The sequence below is a fragment of the Muntiacus reevesi genome, chromosome 2 (genome assembly GCF_963930625.1).
Source record: "Muntiacus reevesi chromosome 2, mMunRee1.1, whole genome shotgun sequence".
Classification (NCBI taxonomy): Eukaryota; Metazoa; Chordata; class Mammalia; order Artiodactyla; family Cervidae; genus Muntiacus; species Muntiacus reevesi.
In genome coordinates this window covers 50,803,547-50,822,828 of record NC_089250.1, presented here as the reverse complement: position 1 = coordinate 50,822,828, position 19,282 = coordinate 50,803,547, and the positions used below count along the sequence as shown (strand labels likewise).

The 19,282-nt window shown below is 42.6% G+C and overlaps 1 protein-coding gene and 1 pseudogene across 6 annotated transcripts in view; one reads left to right on the top strand and one right to left on the bottom strand.

Moving 5' to 3' along the window:
- The window catches only part of PTPRA (protein tyrosine phosphatase receptor type A), a 166,683-nt gene that overhangs the window by 109,361 nt on the left and 38,040 nt on the right, over positions 1 to 19,282 (top strand). For 5 of the 6 annotated variants that reach the window (XM_065921550.1, XM_065921551.1, XM_065921549.1 and 2 more), the window contains 3 exons: positions 12,326 to 12,410; positions 13,538 to 13,611; positions 13,819 to 13,955. The exons of the other annotated variant lie outside the window; for it this stretch is intronic. In XM_065921550.1, the coding sequence (XP_065777622.1) occupies positions 12,326 to 12,410; positions 13,538 to 13,611; positions 13,819 to 13,955 (296 nt within the window). The remainder of the gene's footprint in view (positions 1 to 12,325; positions 12,411 to 13,537; positions 13,612 to 13,818; positions 13,956 to 19,282) is intronic. 6 annotated transcript variants of the gene reach the window in all.
- Positions 641 to 2,048, bottom strand: LOC136157881 (splicing factor 45 pseudogene; annotated as a pseudogene).

Here is a 19,282-nt window from a genome sequence, read left to right as displayed (position 1 = left end):
AAATTTTTCTTTGCGTTTCAGTGACATTTTTACCTTTCTTGAAATAATAAGTATAATATGTTGAAAATGTTGCCTTTTTCCTTCCATCTTCAGTATTAAAATATCTACACAAAAATTCACCAGTTTTGATACTAAAAAAAATACACGCTAACATGACAGCTGTCACAATACAGTCTTAACAAAATTGTTCCAAATGAAGTTAAAGACAACTGAGCACTACTAAAGCCATCTTACCAAAAAAACCAAACAAACTTTTTGGCCAACTCAGTAATTACTTTCTCATGTGTATTATTTATTAAATGTATTCCACATTATTTTGGTGGAGCCAGCCTTTTCCTAATTTTGAAAAATATAAGATTTACCATTTTAACCACATAGTTCAGTGGCATTAAGTACATTCACATTGTTACACAATCATCACTACCATCTGTCCCCAGAATTTTTTTTTAATCATCTCAGACTAAAACTCTGTAGCACGTTAGGCAGTAACTCCATGTTTCTTCTTCCCCTAGCCCCTGGTAACCACTAGTATACTTTTTATCTCTATAAATTTGTCTGTTCTATGTACCTTATTTAAGTGGAATCACAACATTTGTTCTTTTGTAACAAGCTTTTCTTTTTTTTTTTTAAAGGATTTTTATACTATATTAAAAAACCACAAAATAAAAAAGGGATCAGTCAACATATCTTAGAAGTCCTTACAGAGTCTATGCACCCACAGCCAGGAAGGGCCCCCTGATGCCTTGTTCTCCTCTGCTCACTCTGCAGCTCGCTGAAGGATCGCTGGAGATGACTCAGGCTCTAGTTTTTAAAATCAAACTTGTTCTGCCAAATCCAGGACCCTGAATTTATCCAAATTGTAGAAACATGCTTTGACCACCCGTCCACCAAAATACCTCCTGTTCAGATCAACAACAGCTTTAATTGCTGGCTCAACTCTCTCGAATTCTAAAAATATTCGTACTGCTTCATCATCAGGGGCGCCAGGAATTTCAAATATCACACACTTTCCAACTTTGCCATATTTTTCACACTCTTCCTTGGTTTCTACTTCCAAGTGTTCATCCACCTCTCCTGTACCAACCATGTTCCTGAGTAGGACCACTTTGGTAGGACACTTAAGTATTTCAGTTAATGGATTCGAATCCGACTTCTTGGCTGCGTCTTTCTCGGTGGCGTCACCCACGATGATCTTGCCGCCCCACTTGCTGGTCTTCTCCACCGACAGCGCTGTGCTCAGGCCCTGCTCATGCTTCCCGAGACCCTGGCCTTCCCGGAAGCCGTACTTCTGCATGATTTTATGTGCTACCGTGCCCCCCATGTTAGCGAGGAAGGAGTTGCCAGGGCCGGTCGGGGATCGGGGTCTGTCTTGTTCCTCATACACTGGGGGAGGAATAGCAGCTTTGGAAGACTGTGAGCAAGGTCGTGAATCCTCTTCATAAGGGAAGTCTCGGGGTAACTCTTTGTCCTTCTCCACAAGAGACGTGGGAGGTGCAATGGCAGCTCCGCCCATACTTCTTTTCCTCCTCTCTCGCTCATAATCTTCATCAGAATCTGGATCGGGTCGCCTGGAAAACCCACTAGCTTCATGTCTGTCTTTACGCCTCTTTTCTCTCTCTTCTATTTCCTTCTGTCTTTCCAGCTCCCGCTGCCTCTGTCGCTCCTCTCTTTGGCGCTTCACTACTTTCTCATAATCGTTAGGAAACATGGGATCATATTCATCAGCTAAGGGGGTCAAAACTTCTCCTGCAGAAAACCCGCTGGGAACAGGGTCCTTGAGGCCTGCAGCCACGTGCGGCGGAGTGTCCACGATCTGCCGCTCATCTGAAGAGCCGCCTCGCTTTAGGTCGATTACTGGAGCAAGAACTGTACTTTGTTTTGTCCTCTGGCTCTTGGCCTGAGTGAGAGCTGCCTTCTTCACCTGGAGCTGAGACTGTAGGAGTTTGAAGTTTTTGGACCAGCCTTCTGTTTTTGAGTCGCTGGTCTCCACTCCCAGATCATCGTACAGGGACATCTTCTCAGTTCAGTGCGACACAACTTGCTGCATCCATTCCTTTAAAGGTGTATATATCTTCACTTTAGCTGCCTTGAGTACTTGTAAATATATCACAGTTGATTCATGCATCCTCTCTGCTGCAAACACATTGACGTCTTTTTCATAGTAACATCAGCCTTTGATCAACACATCTTCCAGGTATGCTCCTTTTTCTTTTACTTAAAAACAAACATGGTAAACACAGTTCTTCCAACGCGCCCGGCCGACGCTCCCGGGCCACAGCGGCGCACCAACGCCAATGCGCGGCCGACACCGCGGGCTGGGCGCTCGGCGTCCACAAGCTTTTCTTTTAAAACATTTTCACTGGTGTTAGTTTGTGTGACTGGATGATTTATGTAATATACAGTAATGTGTTAAACCTAATTCTAGCATTATCTACCAAAGTACAGTGGTCATGAGTATACTCTCCAGTTGTTATTTAGTCATTGCTAGTTTGAAATCCCAATCTTATTAGTTTTGTTCTAGGAGACTCTGAGACAGAGATTTCATGTACCTGTGAGGCAGTGATGGCAGGAGTATTGGGTAGGGGGTGAGAAATAAGATGCCGTGGTATCAGAGCAGAGGTATTAGTCTGTGTGGGCTCTGGAGCTAGATCATCTGAATTTGCATGTTGACTCTACCACTTATGGCAGGGGCAGGGGTAGGTACTTGAACTCCTCTGTCGTCTTTTGCCATTTGCAAGATAGGATGGGAACAAAATTTCGTCCATGGGGTTGTCATGAGAAATGAAGTGACATTAAACTAGTGCTGGGTCGGCATATAGCAGTTGCTCAGCAACTCCTACTACCACTGCCACTCTGTTACTGTTACTTGGATGGTTGACTAAAGGATCAGGAATCTCAGCCATGCAGTCAGAATTGTGGGAACAAGGGTGTTCCATGGTATTCCAAGGCAGGGTCACACTGCAGCTTACTACCACAACTGTAGACATTAGATCATCCTCTGTCCTGTATCTTTTATTTTATTTTTTTTTATTTTTTTAAATATTATTTTATTAGTGTCCTGTATCTTTTAAACAAAATTCTGCATAAACTTGTCTCATCTTACTTTTTAATGTGCTGTGTGCTTAGTACTCAGTAGTCCCCGACTGTTTGCAACCTCGTGGACTGTAGCCCATCAGACTCCTCTCTCTATGGGGATTCTCCAGGCAAGAATACTGGAGAGGATTGCCATGCTCTCTTCCAGGGGATCTAAGACCTTATAACTGATATTTGTTAGATAGCAAGAGTACAGGCTAAAATTTTTCTAACCATAAATTATTTTAAATGTAATCATTTATATAACTTGAGTTTTTTGTTTTTTTTTTTTTAAGATCTGGAATAGTACCCAGTTAGTATTTGTGAAGGAGTTCCTGAGCTACAGAGTTCTACAACAACCAGGCAGGATAAACATTCTGTTGCATCCTAGAGAGGCTCCTTAAAGTTTCTCAGCTCTCAGATCAGATCACCTGCTCCCCTTGACTTTCTCTTTCAATTCTTTTCTAGAGTTGGAATCTAGAAAGGGGCTAACATTCTTGTTAAAGAGATATCTTGAGATTATCATAGTATGTGACATTATTAAGTGAACTTCATTTATAATGACTTTCTGTTTTGGTGGTTTAGTCACTCTGTCGTGTCTGACTCTTGCCCACCAGGACCCTCTGCCCATGGGATTTCCCAGGCAAGAATACTGGAGTGGGTTCCAATTTCCTTCTCCAGGGAATTTTCCTGACCCAGGGATGGAACCTGGGTCTCCGGCATTGCAGGCAAATTCTTTACTGATGAGCTGCCAGGGAAACCAAGTGGTTTTCTGTAAGCACCTTTAATAATGTATTCACTCAGCACCTATAAGATGCTGAAGATTCTGTGGGCGAGCAGTGTTCCCTGTCTCATGGAAGAAGCATGTGAACTCCAAGAATCAGAGCCTACTCAGCTACATACTATTGGATATATCATACAAAATGCTATGAGGAGAGCTTAAAAGGCTCACTATACATGGGGAGTAGGAAGGAGGCATGATGGTGAGTTTTGAGCAGTTTAAATTAATACAGTAACTGAGGAAAACGAGGGTGCATGAGATAGGGTAAAAGCAAGGAGACATGAAAAAGCCAGTCATGTGTTTGAACAACTGTGCATGGTTAACTTGCATGAGGTAAGAAGTGGTAGGAGGTAGCCTTAGTGGTGCATTGAGCTCAGGGTGTCTCCTGGTGATGTGATGGAAGGAAGGAAGATGGTCAGATTATTGTTTAAGAAAGCTAACTCCAGAGGCCTTAGGGAAGATGGATGAGTAATAGAAATTAAGGCTTCCAAATGGTTATTTGGCCCAAGACAACAGTGATTGGGTTCACCCCAGAGGTTTGGGCACTTGAGGCAGCTTGATGACTTTCACTGTTTTTAGAGAACTTTACAACCTATGAATAAGCTCTTAAAACGATGGTGCCAAAAAAAAAAAAAAAAAAAAAAAACGATGGTGCCTTTGAGAGTTAAATATTTCTGCCAAAAAGTATGAAGACAAGACAAAAAATTGGGCCTTAGGAGTTGAGGCTAGAGGAGTATGGCCTTTACTTCACTGATTATGTTGCAGTTGACCAGGGGGTGTCTTAAGATCTTGGATGATTCATTTGTCTACGTATGCTCAGTTGCTTCAGTCATGTCCAACTCTTTTGTGACCCCATGGACTGTAACCCACCAGGCTTCTCTGTCCAAGGGATTCTGCAGGCAAGAATACTGGAGTGGGTTGCCATTTATGAACCCTTTGAATTCTATGCCCTTTGTTTTCTTGGAAAGGGAGTATAAGCAAATAGACAACGTGGTCTGTTTTAGTACTTTTAAAATGCTGCCCTTTAAATGCTGAACTTCTGCTAGAATGGATGGTTGGGGAGTGGGGTGTTGGGGTGGGAGTGGCAGGGAATGGGCCACCGTTCCTGCCTTGGCTACATCATATAAGGCCATATCTCCAGAGAGTCCAGACCAGGAGAAGGCTAATAAGCACAATGAGATGATGAGTCTTTCCGGTTCGGGAGGAGCTTTTCCTAGTATGGTGACTGGATTATGAGCCTGTCTCCAAGTCTGAGATTTGATACAGGGAGTTGTAAATTCTCTCCTCTTTTATTAATAGACCTGAGTCTCCTTCCCTCACACAGGGCTGGGACATCTTTACTATCTGTATTGTCTTTAACTGTATTTTTAAAAACATGGGTATAATTCAGATGTCAAGAGGTAAAATCTGACTTTAATGATAGAGGACTGTTCTGGCCTGAAAGCTTGGGAGAGGAAATGTTTTTCCAGCAAACTCATAGAAAAAGAGATCAGATTTTGGTTAGCAGAGGTGGGGAGTAGGGGGAGGAGGAGTTGGATAAAGGCAGTTAGTTCTAGGGATGTACGTAATGAGCACTTGTTATTGTCGTTCAGTCACTAAGTTGTGTCCAACTCTTTGTGAACCCATGGGCTGCAGCCTGCCAGGCTTGCCTGTCCTTCACTGTCTCCTGGAATTTGCTCACTTGTGTCTATTGAGTCAGTGATTCCATTCAACCATCTCATCCTCTGTTGCCCCCTTCTCCTTTTGCCTTCAGTCTTTCCTAGCATCAGGGTCTTTGCCGATAAGTCAGCTCTTCACATCAGGTGGCCGAAGTATTAGAGCTTTAGCAGCAGTACTTCCAATGAATATTCATGGTTGATTTCTTTTAGAATTGACTGGTTCCATCTCCTTGCTGTCCAAGGGATTCTCAGGAATCTTCTCTAACACCACAGTTAGAAAGCATCAATTCTTTGGCACTTAATCTTCTTTATGGTCCAACTCTCACATCTATGCATGACTACTAGAAAAGCCATAGCTTTGACTATACAGACCTTTGTTGGCAAAGTGATGTCTCTGCTTTTGAATATGCTGTCTAGGTTTGTGGTAGCTTTTCTTCCAAGGAGCAAGTATCTTTTAACTTAATGGCTGCAGTCACTGTCTGCAATGGTTTTGGAGCCCAAGAAAATAAAATCTGCCACTGTTTCCATTTTTTCCCCATCTGTTTGCCATGAAGTAATGGGACTGGATGTCATGATCTTAGTTTTTTGAATGTTGAGTTTTAAGCCAGCTTTTTCACTCTCCTCTTTCAGTTTCATCAAGAGGCTCTTTAGTTCCTCTTCACTTTATACCATCAGGGTGGTGGTATCTTCGTGTTTGAGGTTGTTGATATTTCTCCTGGTAGTCTTGATTCCAGCTTATGACTCATCCAGCCCAGCATTTCACATGATATACTCTGCATATAAGTTAAATAATCATGGTGACAATATACAGCCTTGACGTACTCCTTTCCCAATTTGAAACCAATTCGTTGCACCTGATCTGGTTCTAACTATTGCTTATAAGTAGCACTACTGTATGTTAAATACAAAAGTTAAGAGAGTAAATTCTAAGTGTTCTCACTGCAAGAAAAAAATTTTTTCTATATATTTAATTTGTGTCCGTATAAATCATGGATGTTCCCTAAATTCACTGTGATAATTGTTTCATGATGTAAGTCAGATCATCATCCTGTACACCTGAAACTTTTCTTTCTGTGAATTTCACTGCTCTGGGTACCTCATATAAGTGAGCTCATACTGTATCTGTCCTTTTGTGACTGACTTATTCACTTAGCTTACTTCAAGATTCATCCCTATAATGTAACATATGTTTCTTACTTTTTAAGGCTAAAAACATTTCATTGTATACGTATGTCACATTTTGCTTATCCATTCATCTGTCAGAGGACATTTAGTTGCTTCTACACTTTAGCTATTGTGACTAATGCTGTTATGAACATGGATATTCTTTTGAGCATATACCCGAAAGTGGAATTGCTGAATCATAAGGTAATTCTATTTCTTGTAGAATTGCCATACTGTTTTCCACAGCAGCTACACCATTTTTACTTTTCTACCAATGCTGGCCAACACTTTTCTAGGACCTTTTATAATAGCCATCCTGATGAGAGTGAGATTGCTCCTCATTTTATAGTGGCTATTTTAAATTGATACAGGGTCCTCTTGCACAAATTGCAGTATATTTTGAAGATTTACCCTATTTTTTATATTACCTCTTCTGTCCTTGATGTTTGTGACAGTCTCCTGTAGGACTGTGGTTGAACTTTGCTCTGGAGCACTGAGGGGATTGGAATGTGCTCACAGTAGGGTAATGGCATTGTGAATATGTTAAGAATTCTTATCTTTTAGTGATGTATACTGAAGTAACTGCAGTTGAAATGATATGTCTCAGATTTGCCTTAATATATGCAACGTGTATAGACCAGTGGTTCTCAGTTCGGGGTGACTTTTCCCCTAGAAAACACTTGGCAACATCTGATGGTGATTTTGGGGCTTCCCCTGGTGGTTCACTTGTTAAAGAGTCCACCTGCAGTGCAGGAGGCCCATGTTCAACCCATGGGTCAGGAAGGTTCCCTGGAGAAGGAAATGGCAACCCACTCCAGTATTCTTGCCTGGAAAATCCCATGGACAGAGGAGCCTGGCAGGCTACAGTCCATGGGATCGCAAAGAGTAGGACACGACTTAGCGACTTAACCACAGACGCTGATTTTGGTCATCACAATTAAGGGTTTCCTACTGGCATCTAGTGGCTAGAGACCAGAGATGTTGTTAAACATCCTATGGTGCACATGACAACCCGCTACAACAGAGAATTAGTTATCCCACAGTGTTAATTAGTGTGCAGCTGAGAAACCCAGACCTAGGACAGATGAAAAAACTGGTATGTGATGATACTGTTGAAGTGAAAAGATAAGTGCATAGGGATTTATTGTAGTGTTCTCTTTTCCCCTGTGGGAGTTTGCAAGTTTTCCATAATAAGGTATAAAATATATATGGAGCTTCTATTTATTTATATATATTTAATAAAGGAGCCATCAGCACACTTCCTTTCTGTATAGAGCACTGTTTTTCCAACTGAACCAGGATTAGATACTACAGCTTGTCGGTATACAAGCTGTGGTTGGTGAGCCTTTGGTTAAATACCCAGCTACCTCAGAGCCTACTTTTATCCCTAGTCCGGGTTGACTCTGAGTTTGAGGTGTTTCTCGGCCCAGGTTGGTAGAACTAGTACGACCTCTCAACTGGAGTTTCTTTAGCTCTCATCTCTTTAGCAGTCTAATTCCATCTACTTTGTCTTCCACAAATCCCTCAAAGTTTCTGGTCTACTGATGCCACTCTATTTCTTCTATCATTTCAGTGTCCTTTTGGCAAGAGAAAAAAATAAAATTGTGGATTCGGCCCACTTATCTTGAGCCAGATGTCTTTTAATTACCTTCTTTTAATACCTGATATACAGCCCTCTGTGATTGGCATTGAACTGAGACATAATATGGTGATAAATCATTAATTTTTTTATTCATTCACTCAGTGTAGTCCATCTAGTGTTTGTTCAGCACCCACTATGTGTGAAATTCTGTGCTAGGTATTAAGCATATGATGAGAAGCAAAGCAAGTATATAATCCTTGCCTTTATAGAATTGAGGGTATAAAGGAGGGATACTCATAATAAACTTTACTCAAATAAATGCAGAATGTGAGGGGTATTTTCAAAGGAAATAATAGTGTTCTGTGCAAATAAAAAAAAAAATAGCTAACATTGACTGTGTATGTAATTGTGTGCAAGTAACTGTGCCAAGAACTTTACGTGGATAATCTCATTTAATCTTTAGAATAACTAATTTTAGAGATAGAGAAACTAAGACTTACCTAATTTAATATAAGTCAGAAAAGACCTCTCTGGAAAAAGTAATACTTGAAATGAGAACTGAATGACTAGGGAGTTCAATTCAGTCACTCAGTCATGTCTGACTCTTTGCGACCTCATGGACTGCAGTACTCCAGGCCTCCCTGTCCATCACCAGCTCCCAAAGTTTACTCAAACTCCTATCCATTGAATCGGTGATGCCATCATCTCATCCTTTGTTGTCCCCTTCTCCTGCCTTCAATCTTTCCCAGCACCAGGATCTTTTCAAATGACTAGGAGTTAGCCAGGTCAAGAATGGAGGAACAGTAAATACAGCAGAAGGAATAGGGTTCAAAGGCCCAAGGAAAGAGTGAACCCAGCATGGAAGGCTGCCAATGACTGAAGTTTAGTGAGCAACAAAAGAGTGGAGAAGACAGAAAAAGCAGGGGCTAAATGGAGGAGGTTGTTACTGGCCAAGGTAAGGATATTAGATTTCAGTCTAAAGGCCTGGGAAACCTTGGAAGGTTTTACATAAGTGGAGACTATGATCTGATTTGCTTTCTTCAAGATCACTGTCCCTGCTTTGTGGAAAATGGACTGGCAAGGGACAGCGGCTTACTGTGATTCAGATGAGAAAGGACAAAGATTTAGACTAGAGTGATAGCAGCAGAAGGGAAAAAAGGCAGACAAATTTGAGGTGTTGGTTTTAGTACCAAGACATTACTTGCAGGGTCTTCCCTGGTGATTCAGTGGTTTAAAATCTGTCTTGCAAAGCAAGGGACGGAGGTTCAATCCCTGGTCAGGGAATGAAGATCCCACATGCCACAGAGCAACTAAGCCCACGCCCCACAACTAAGACACAACGCAGCCCAAAAAATATGATGAGAGACTATGTTTAAAAACAAGTAAAATATTACTTGCAGCTGAGTTGCATATAGAAGATAAGCCTAAAGAAGAAATTAAGGGAATTCTTACATTTCTTAGGTGAGCAATAGGGTGAATGGATGGCAGTGCTAACTACTGAGTTACTGGTGAAGGAAATTTTTTTAAATGCAGGAAGGTGGCATTGCCTGTGAAATTTAAAGTAGAGGTGAGATCGTTTCAGAAAAGTTTGAAGAAAAGTCTGACCAAGCAGTGCAGATGTGGAAATTGCTAGCATATACCTTGAGCTTCCAACCTGATCTGATCAACTGGATGAGTATTGAGAAGAGTGCCAAGGAAAAAGCCCTGAGTAAATCAGACATTTAAAGTTCTGTGTGAGAAAAGGAACAACTGGTAAGGGAAGATATGAAGCAGCCAAGGGACAGAAAGAAGAGTGCTTTCTCGTGGAAACTAAAGAAAAGAAAGTTCTTCAAAAAGGGAATAGTCAGCCAGTTTGAGTGCTCATTTTAATATGAGATTCATATACCAGGATATGTTTGAAAACTGCCATCAACAAAGAAGCATGCTGTGATATTTCCCATCTCTTTAAAAACAGACAAACTTTCCATCCTGCCTCTGCATCCAGCTGCTGCTTTTCTCTGCATCTCTTGATGATGAAAGTCCTCGCCTCAGATAAGGAATCGGTATCTCACTGTCTTTTCTTTCCATCTTTATTTCATTCCATTTGGGCTTTCTCAGTAACTTAACTGAAACCAGTCTTTTGAAAAGGTTACCAATAACTGCCCTCTTGTCAAATTAAGTTTCACTTCTCTGTTTTCATCCTACTTAATCTGTCTATAGTATTTGACTGAGTTGATTACTCCCACCATCTTGAAAAACTCTTCTTGGCTTTCATGACACCACATTCTCCTGGGTTACCTCCTACATTAAGACTGCTACTTACAAGTTTATTTGACTACCTGATCTTTTTAAGAACGTAAGTCTATTTATATATCTCCCCTGTTCAAATCCCTCTAATTACATAGTATTTCTCATCACATTCAGAATTAAATCCACACTCATTACCGTGGAGTGCAAAGTCTTCTCATTCCTGCCCACCTCTCTAGCCACATCTTGTACCAAAACTGGTCTTTGTGCTCTTTCTTGAACCCACCAAACTATTAAGGACTCTTAATGCTCACTAGTCCCTGGGCCTAGAAAGCTCTTTGCACAGACCTTTTTATGATACACTTCTTCACATTATTTACACCTCTGCTCAGTATAACTACTATAGACCTTCCAAGACTACTCTAATTTAGCCAGCCACTGCCCTCTCCCAAAGCCCATCACTCTGTATCCCCTTACCCTTCTTTTCATCATGTATCTTATCTCTGAAATTGTTTATGATCAGTTTTCTCCTTCTTCCCCCAGAATGTCAGCTCTCTGTCGGTTGTCTGTTTAATCACTTCTCTATTCCCAGTGAATGGAACAGTGTCTGGCGTACAGTGTGGGTCCATAAGTATTTTTTGGATGAATGCTAGTAAGAGATTGAATCAGATGAGGGTGGGAATGTTTCCGTTGGATTCGTCAATATGCTATTTGTTGGTGTCCTTCATGAGGAATTTAAAGGGTGCACTCAGGGTAGGTGTCAGAGCAAAACAGTGTGGAGTACCCAGAGGTAAGAGGTTAGAGAAGACAACTGTTTTATAAGATAACTGTTGTGAGAAGCTAACTGTGAAGAGAGACATGGGACTGGCTGTTGGTGGTAGGAAGAAGATCAATGAAATCAAAAAGACAGATATTTGAGGTGACAGTAACATGTAATACAGACCGCATGTGCCAGGATTGACTTTTACATGGAGGAATCTGCTGCAGAGGCAGAAAGTGATGCTGCTAGAAAAGGTGGAAAATGGTGAAGATAGTTACAAATTCATACTGGTCGTGTAGTTCGTGGCAGGAGCGTGAAAGTGCCGGAGGAGGGTGAGGCTCATTATGGGTGGAAAGGAAGCCAGGCCCTGTGGAATGGGGGGCAGAGTTTCTGTATCTCCTCCAGGCCAGATGTTGCTGTAGTTGGGGTCCTGGTGGAAAGAGGTAGAAAAGGATGACTGTGGAAAGAGATAGAAAAGAGTAACCAGCAGTTTTAGACACACAGTGCTTAAAGATCCAATAATGTCTCCTTGCTTTAATCAGGAACAGTATTCTCTGTTCCAGGAAACTGTTTGCATTTATGGTAGGAAAATTGTCCTTTTTCCTTTCTCTCCCATCTTCATGGAGCCCACTGAGCCTGGGAGAAAGTACACTGTTGGGCCTACACCCCACCTTGCTATCAGGATTGGACGTGTTCATGCTTTAAAATATTTGAGTATTTCTTACATGCTGAGCACTGGTTTTGTCTTAGGCTCTGTAGCAATGAAAGAAGCAGTCTCTGCCTTCAAAGAACTTTCATTCTAATGTAGGAAAACGGAGAATAAACATAACATATGATTAGTCAGGTCAGGTGGGCATGTCACCCTAGGCCTTTACCCTGCTCTACCCTCGTCTTCACCCAGTAACCCTGGGCTGGCACTCTTTTTCTTTTCTCCCTCTCTTCCTCCCCATGCCCAGCCATATGTCAATACATAAGCATTTGGAAGAGCTGTTCTTCCTCATCTGAGTGTTTCCCTGAGCAGCAGACTCAAGCCTTCCATTACCTACAGTGGTTAACAACATGTTTTGTTCTCTTGATTTCAGATGAGACGCCAATTATTGCAGTGATGGTGGCCCTGTCCTCTCTGCTAGTGATCGTGTTTATTATCATAGTTTTGTACATGTTAAGGTGAGCATGCTGATGCTTCTGCATTCTTGTGGACTCTGTTTCAGTACCCCCGGTTCTGGATAAGCCCACAAGTCCAAAAGACAGTAGGATAAGGACAATGAATGGGATAGAGGGAATGACTCATGGTAGCGTTCCTAAGATTAAAATTCTGCTTAAAAATGTTTTTAAAATTTTATATAGTCTTAAAACCCAGCCCCTTCCTTTTGCTTCCATCTGTCCCAAGTCCAGTCCCTCAACTCCAGTTCATCCTAAAGCCCAGGACCGTGGTTTACAGCTTGAGGGAAGACGCCACAGTCTGTTGTTACTGATCGGCATTTTAAGGTCTTCAGATCTAGCCCTATTGAAACAACCCCTGAAAGTGCCCCAGTGGAAATTATGTGTTCAGTAAAGGTCTACTTTATTTCTTGTTGGGGCTTTGACCCCAAACCCCTCTAGGGCCCCTGACTCAGCATGCTGAACGGAACCATGTAAGCAACAGGGTTCCTCTTCCTGACTTTCTTCCAGGGTCTTCTAGATGATACTCCTCAAACAGGGAGCAAAAGCCAGGAAGGGAAACCCAAGGGAGGGAAGTGGGAGGTACATTTGTTCTTTTCCTACTGGAGTCACTGCCCTGACTGAGTTTAACTCTGTCCTTATTTTTGGCTTAAGCTGCTCTGGGGCTCCCTCTGTTCTTCTGTATGGATAAAGAGAGGGGAACTGCGTACACCCCTATAGTTTGTCTTGTGTCTCCTATCTTTCTGGAGGAGACTTGTGGCCAGACCTGTGCCAACAAGTCTGAAGCTCTGAGTTTCTCTCTTATTACACCCAGAAAGTACCAGGATTTTTGTTTGATACTCTTTTATCTCCCTCCACTTTATTATACCCACATATCCTACCCAGTGTCTCCACCTGTGATTTGCAGCAAATCCTGGAACTGGAGCTGTGCAAAGGAGCCGTTCCAACGAGAACATACTGTGGGGTCTCCTAGGTTGAATTCTAGTGTGCTAAGCAGGAACACACTGAGGTGCTCAGTCTCCACTGGAGCTGCCTCAGTGTGTAAAGGCTGAATTGATAAGTGGAACTACAAACCGGTGATTGGTCTCTCTGACTCCATGCTTAGTGTTTCACTGTGAACATTTTCTCATTAGGTTTAAGAAATACAAGCAAGCTGGGAGCCATTCCAATTCTTTCCGCTTATCCAATGGCCGCACTGAGGATGTGGGTAAGACACCCCTGAATGACATGGGGGACTTTCATGGAGAAGAAAAATAAAAAAAATAGGAGTTTCCCCATCCTAAAAGAAAAAAAGAATTGAGAGCAGCACTAGTGTTTAAACGCCTGGCCCATGAGCTCGAGCCCATAATTTGGTCTCCAGAGAAAGGCTGTGTCCCAAAGGCACCTGACCAACCTTCCCCCTTATGCACTGCAGAACCCCAGAGCGTACCACTTCTGGCCAGGTCCCCAAGCACCAACAGGAAGTATCCGCCCCTGCCTGTGGACAAGCTGGAAGAGGAGATTAACCGGAGAATGGCTGATGACAATAAGCTCTTCAGAGAGGAATTCAACGTGAGTTCTTTGCTGAGGCTGGTGTATCAACAGGGAGAAAGGCAGACCTAAGGTCAAGCCTTTTGACTGATGGGGTAGAAAACAGGTTTCTAATGGGTTCAGAGGTGCGAAATTTTTCCCAGGTTCATCTGACTTCTTTCCTATGTGATCATGGACAGGAAATGAAAAAAAAAATTGCCTTGCCTCCCTCATCTACCCATCTACCCATTCATTCATCATTGCGTCTGTTACTTTTGTTTACTTATCCAGAATCTAACATATGTGAGGTGCCAGGGTTTTGCAAGGGGAGCAAAAGCAGATAGTCCCTGCATTCAGGGAACTTGGTGTGTAAGTTCAAACAGAGTATAGAGCATGAGGAACTGGAGGACATGAAGAACTGGTGCTGAGGCATGGGAACCTATATTAAGAGGTATAGCCTTTAGAGTCTAGAGCCAAGGGCTCCCAGGGTATCTTGAGTAGACAATAGGAGGAAGTCATTGTGGAAAATGAGGACCATGGCAGATTGCAGGACACAGGCCCCGTCTTGGGTAGTATTTACATTTATATGTTTTATAACTCCCTCAAGAAAGCAGACCATGTTTGTGAATCTACCAGTTGCTGATCCCAGTCCACTAATTCGGAATTTACTTTGAGACCCAATCATAGGCAAGGGCATTGGGGAAAGGCAGATGGGGAACATTCCAGGTACTGGGAATATCAGAATCAATCTGTCAGTAGTGATGGTGGGTGAGGGCAGACACATTCAGAGAATAATAAAAGCTGCGAGTGGCTGAAAGGCAGAGACTTGAGGGAGATGAAAATGTAGAAAACTGAGCCAGACTGTAGATCCTGTAGACTGTCATGAGGGAGGTGGAAAGCCACAGACCAGCCAGGTTTGTATTTTGAAAAAAATGACTCAGACTGGTGGTTAGGGAATAGCTAGGATAGGAAAGAAAATGGGGAGACCAGGATAGAAACAGGAAATACAGTTAGGGGCTGCAGCAGTTAGACCAGAGGTGCTGATCAGACGGATGTAAAGTGGTAATGATTAGGGAGAGGGGGGTGGATTTGAGGACACAAGAACAGTTCCAGAATTGGCTAATTCATCAACCTGGACATTGCTGAACTCTCAGTCTCATTTATACCTTTCCACTCAGCCGTGTGTCAGCCCTGTTTCTTAGGCTGGGTCCCCTCATGATGCCAAAATGGCTTCCCCGGGAATTCCCTGGTGATCCAATGATTAGGACACTGCACGTTCTGTGCTGAGGGCCTGGGTTCAGTCCTTGGTTGGGGAACTAAGATCCCATAAACCATGCAACACAGCCCCCCTCCCAAAAGTAATGGTTGCCCTAGTTGTCGGCACAAATGGAGATAAACAGTTCCAGGGGGGAAAGGGTGAGTGTTTCTTCCTGTGTGTTTCCTTTTATTAATGAGGAAGACTTTCCCAAAAGCTTCTGGGGACTTACCTGGTCACATATTCTTTCACAAACTAGTCACAGGCAAGGGAGAAATAGACTTACTGCAACTGGTGGAGACCAATCCATATTACTCCTGTGTCATGTAGAAGATGGGTGGATAACCTATAGAATGGGAGCTCTTGTAGCAAGGAGGAAAGGAGGAATGGTTTTTGGGTGGGTGGGTCACCACTCATATTTGCTCCACCACTGAAGGGCTTGGAGTGGAGAGTGATGTGGTCAGAGTTACAGTCTTGAGAAAATCACTAGCTACAATTTGGAGAATAGATGGGAGGGAAGCAAGAGGTGAAGCAGAAGACCACTTACCATGGAAGAGTTAAGTAATAACTTGGACCCCTTTTTCTGTCTGTTAGAACACCACCATTTAATACTCGTTGATTAAGAACATTTCACCTTATCCCACAAGATAGCACCCTAGCCTCAACACTATAGCTAGGTCTCCAGTAGGCATTCTGTTGTTTTGTAATTGTGTGTAAGTTAGTTCTGAGTAATGAGTATGTAACCTTGTAGCCATATTTTTTCTGTGAAATGAGTTCTTTGTTTGGAGATAATTCCCTGAGATCCCGTAACAAATATCTGGGTAGAGGTGGCATTCCTCAGAGGCACAGTAGGCAAATTCAGATAGGTATTGTGACAGCCAGTTGCCATGCCACCGTGGCCACATATGTGCAGTTGGGGTGGTGAGGGAAAGAGCTGATCAACATCTCTTGGCTTCTTGCATTGAGTGCCATCTGTTGAGCATACACAGGGAGCATAATATGTATTTCTTGTCTGTCTTGTCCCAGTTATCTGCTACCCAGGGGTCAGCTTAGATCTTGATATCCAGTGAAGTGGATAGTGTGATACCTTGCTTGAAGTTCTGTTCACCATATGAATTTCTCTTTTTTTCAGAATGATACCTAAGTAGATTATCCCATAGCAGTCTACCTCCAGAATGGGCTAGCGTGACTCACAGAGCCATTTGTACACTAGGCTGGACTTTTTTCTCCTTTAGTCAACTGTTAGTATCATCAGGAAGTCAGTGGAATCTATTGAAGGAGTGGGTGTGTGGCATGTGTTCTGTACACATCAATTTCAGCTGAATTCTGGACATTTCCCAATTTAGAGCTTATAGAGTTACATAATACTAAGTTTGGGCTTCCCAGGTGGCTCAGTGGTAAAGAATCGGCCTGCCAATGCAGGAGACGTGGGTTCAGTGTCTGAATCAGGAAGATCCTCTGGAGAAGGAAATGGCAACCCACTCCAATGTTCTTTTTTTATTTTGCTTTATTTGGCTGTGTCAGGTCTTGGTTGCAGCATGCAGAATATTTGATCTTCATTGTAGCATGCAGGATCTTTTTAGCTTGGCGTGGGAACTCTTAGTTGTGGCATGTGGGATCTCGTCCCCTGACCAGGATCAAACCCAGGCCCCCCGCATTGAGAGTGTGGAATCTTAGCCACTGACTACCAGGGAAGTCCCCCTACTCCAGTATTCTTGCCCGGAAAATCCCATGGACAGAGGAGCTTGGTGGGCTATAGTCCACGGGGTTGCCAGAGAGTCAGACACGACTGAAAGACTGAGCAACACTAAGTTTATAATGAGCAGTTAAAGTCATGGGTATCTAGTGTCCCATGGCCAGGCTTACATCATTACCAGAGCCCAGTGCTAAACTAGGAGCATGATGTTGCTGACAGGATCATGATCTTGTCCCCAAATTCTGAGGTTTTTTCATGACAGTTCTCCTGCTCAGCTTTACCCAGAGACACTTAGGGCCCCCAAAATCTACCAGAATTCATTTCTCTGGCCTGGATCAGCTAGAAAGCCTTCTCTTTTCAGATCACTCAACAAATGAGTCAGAGCAGGACACCAGCATGAGATGTGTTGTCTCCAAAATCTGCAATGGCCCAGCAAGCATCACTCCTCCTCCTTGAAGTGGGCGGAGGTTGGAGGCACAGGGGCAGGGAGCAGCAAGTTGTTCTTTACGGTAGACGGTGACGTGCTGTGGGCCTTTTGACTTTCAGAAAACTTGGCCTAGGTGGCAAGCCACTATATTTTTATTTTTATGTCTATCATGTATGTCTAAGATACATAATATCCTGTTCTTCAAGTTCTTTTAGCTTCTTGTTATCAGCATAGTTGTCAGGGTGATGTCCTGTGAAACTAAGACAAAACCCCAATGAATCAGCTCACAGCAGAGAGAGGTCAGGATGATTGATCACTGAAAGCTGCTCCTGCCATGAGGAGGGGAACTGCGTCATGTAGTCTTTGCATCGTAGAGGAAAAAATAAGTACACCTGCCTTATTAATAGTGAAATTCTAGGTACCAAGGGTTGTATTAATCTTTAGGAAGGCGAGCAGACGTGGAAAAGCAACTGCAGTCTGCAGCTCCACATGATTTGTATATGCTGTTATACTGACGTCCCTAAAAGTTCTCATCTCATCTATATGGTAACTTACATGGGGAGTAATAGGAAGCATCAGAATAGTTAATACTAGCAGTTACGGAGCACTTGCTTCATGCCATCACTAAACTCACACAGGTAAATGGGTTATCTCATTGTTACCCACAACTTTTAAGTTTCCTGTAGCAGTTAGGATCGCTGTGACTTGCCTCGGACCTAGCCTTTTGATAAAGGGAGATTATTACTCCAGCAGCTTGCTTTTGTTTTGGAGGTCATGGTGTGGCCTCTGAAGCTTTTTTCATCTCACTAAGATCAAGAATCCCATTTTGGTGTCAGTTCCTCCTTCTGAAAGATTCAGGTGCTTTCCTCACCAATATGTACCCTCTATTAAGGCATGCATTATAGATCCCATTATGGACATGGTGAAGATATCAGTAAGAAAGAAGGTTGAACCTGTTGGATCCCCTATAACACTGATCTCTAGTTTGTGCTAAGGGCTTTCTAGCTTTTCATTGAACCCAGCTTTCAGTCCAGGTTCCCACTGGCCACTCCACCACTAGAATTGTGGCCAGTTTCCTAAGCAGGTACACTAACTGCAGAAGTTCAGTTAACCATGCCATAACTAGAAATCTGGCCCTATTCAAAATTTAGAATTAGATCCCTCCTTGATCTAATATCCTCAAAATCTGTATCAACAGTTAATCCTATGGTTTTTGATGATCCAACTAAGTGAATTCCTGCAGTTTATTCTGGGTGTTAGTTCTTTGCTTTTCTACCTTCTTTATGTATATTTCCTCCAGATTGTGTTATGCTTGCATCCTGATTATCCATGAGCAATGAGAGCTGGGTTGTGGGGCAGCTTTCATCATGAAAGCAGGATGCAGTGAAGAGCATAATAGAGATTTTTAGAAGTTGATTTTCTCCAACTGTTCTGTTTCATTTTTGCATCATTTCAATTATCTCACTTGATAATTGAAGAGATAATTATCTCACTAGATAATTGAAAGCCTTGTCTTTCACATGACCAACCAAGGAAAGATGTGAATTCCATTGGGAATCAGTAAAATTCTGAAACCTTAACTTTTGGTTCAGCAAATACATAGCACAGTCATAGAAGGGCCCTGAGTTTTATGCTATCTTTGGAGATGAATATGTGATGTTGGAGCTGTTCTTTCTCTTGTTTTGTTGTCTAAAATTGTTAGGAATAATTCTGTTACTTGGTTTCAGTGTTTCTCCCCTCCTTTGAATTGGGACTCCCCTCTCCCTAAATTCCTTCACCATCAGCTGGAACACATCCCAGGTGATCCCAAGTCAGTAACTGAAACAACTGTTGTAGAGCCACGAGGTATTAGTGGCTTGCTCTTGTCATAATGAAAATTGACTAACAGTCCTTTCCCTTCATCTGAACTTGGTGATTAGGTTCACATCACCCACATTTCCCCCGTCAGTCTCTCACTTACAACCCCACCCTCTGTTACTAACTGCTAAGTG